General features: G+C 33.8%; 1 protein-coding gene across 1 annotated transcript; it reads left to right on the top strand.

Moving 5' to 3' along the window:
* Window positions 1–351: 351 nt before the first annotated feature.
* LOC128100891 (olfactory receptor 8K3-like) lies at window positions 352–1293 on the top strand. Its single transcript, XM_052723636.1, has one exon. It carries the CDS (start codon window positions 352–354, stop codon window positions 1291–1293), a length of 942 nt encoding a protein of 313 aa, XP_052579596.1.
* The last annotated feature ends 911 nt before the right edge of the window (window positions 1294–2204 follow it).

Genomic DNA, 2204 nt, shown 5'->3' with positions numbered 1-2204 from the left:
TGTTCTTCTTTCATGAGTAAGTTATAACTGTCTGGATTCCCTGTGATCATCATGATTGTAAATTATCATCAGGGAGCAGAGAATCCCTGAAACACTTTGTCTCCCTTCTTCTTTTTAATGAGCAGTACAAAGTCCTCTTTGTACTTGTTCCTTTTGGCAAAGAAAATCATTAAAAGCAGCTGAGTAATGACCTTATGAATCTATGTCTTTTGTACAGATGGACTCATATTCATACATTTTATTAGATATATATGATCTTTATTAGTTTCCAAAATAAAATCACCATATACATTTGGAAACTACTGATAACACTTTTGGCTCTATTCAGAAAAGACTTTCTGATGACCTAGAATGCAGAACCACAACCTCACAGTGGTGACAGAATTCATCTTGATGGGTATAACTGAACGCCCTGAGCTGCAAGCACCATTATTCGGACTGTTCCTCATCATCTATCTGATCTCACTGGCTGGCAACTTGGGTATGATCATCCTCACCATGGTGGATTCCAGGCTGCAAACACCCATGTACTTCTTTCTCAGACACCTTGCTGCTACAGATCTTGGTTATTCAACTGCTGTGGGACCCAAAATGTTAAGAAATTTCCTTGTGGATCAAAATACAATATCTTTTTATTTTTGTGCTATCCAATTGTTTTTCTTTATTATGTTCATTGTTAGTGAATTTTTTATTCTCTCTGCAATGTCTTATGACCGGTATGTTGCCATCTGTAAACCACTCCTCTACACTGTCATTATGTCACAAAGAGTATGTTGGATACTAGTCATCATCCCCTATCTCTACAGTTTAATTGTCTCACTTCCACTTACCATTAAGATTTTCACTTTATCCTTCTGTGACCACAACGCCATCAGTCATTTCTACTGTGATTGTCTGCCCTTGTTATCTTTGGCCTGCTCAAATACACATGAAATTGAGTTGATAATTTTGATCTTATCAGCTTTTAATTTGCTTTCTTCTCTTCTGGTAGTCATTGTGTCCTATCTATTCATCCTTACATCTGTTCTCAGGATGAACTCAGCTGAGGGCAAAAGAAAGGCTTTCTCTACATGTGGGTCCCACCTGACAGTAGTCATTGTCTTCTATGGGACTTTGATATTTATGTATTTGCAGCCTGTGTCCATTCACTCCTTTGACACTGATAAAGTGATTTCTGTCTTTTACACCCAGGTTATCCCTATGTTGAATCCCTTAGTCTACAGCTTGAGGAACAAAGATGTAAAAGATGCCCTTAAAAAAACAATGGGAAAGCTACGCAATATTGTCTTGTAGAGTTTGCATATTGTTAAAGTTTATCCAAATAATTCACAATAGTGAAATAAATATCCATGACAAGAAAAGCAGAAGATATATTCTCTGTATGTTTGTCTGTCTGTCTGACATGTGTCTGTCTGTTTCTCTCTCTCTCTCTCTCTCTCTCTCTCTCTCTCTCTCTGTATATATATATATATATATATATATATATATATATATATATATATATATATATATGTGTGTGTGTGTGTAAATATGTGCATGTGTAATACATATATATTAAAAATAAATAAACATAGCAGCACAGAAGCAATGCTTTAGAATGAAAGGACCACATACAAACTAACAGGGTTAAAGTCTATGAGTAAGGACACTAAAAGCTGTCAGGACAATTTAGATGGATATTTATTTTGGGTATTACAATAAATCATTCAATGTTAATGTGTGTCTTTGTTTTACTATCTACAAGTGAAGTCTTTGTATTTATTACTTTTACACATTTGTAACTTGATATAAAATCGAACTTTATGAGTTTATCAAGAGACAAAATGTATTGCTTAGATATTAATGCCTCATTCATATCAATATACTCATCTACTTATTTTCCACCCAGATACAATGCTCTGCTGCATTATTTTTACATAAGAGCCCAATAGTGCTTACTAGTTTAGTATGTTTATTGATTACACAGGAATTAATTTCAATTCACCATTTAATTTTGTCTAATTCAGAGCATATGTATATGTAAGTGAATGGATTGATTGTGGTACATGGATTGAGTTCTCTATGAAAGCACCTATTATGTTACTATTATCCTATTACTGGCCTAATCATAATTCCTTACAACCCTTTTCTGTTTAATGGATAGATTCTGTATTCATTATATACATAAAATAATATTTGTTTAAAAATTGGCTGTGGGATGAAAA

This window comes from Peromyscus californicus, unplaced genomic scaffold, assembly GCF_007827085.1.
Source record: "Peromyscus californicus insignis strain IS unplaced genomic scaffold, ASM782708v3 Scaffold_7__1_contigs__length_154581171, whole genome shotgun sequence".
Taxonomy (NCBI): Eukaryota; Metazoa; Chordata; class Mammalia; order Rodentia; family Cricetidae; genus Peromyscus; species Peromyscus californicus.
This window is presented reverse-complemented; position numbering and strand designations above follow the sequence as displayed.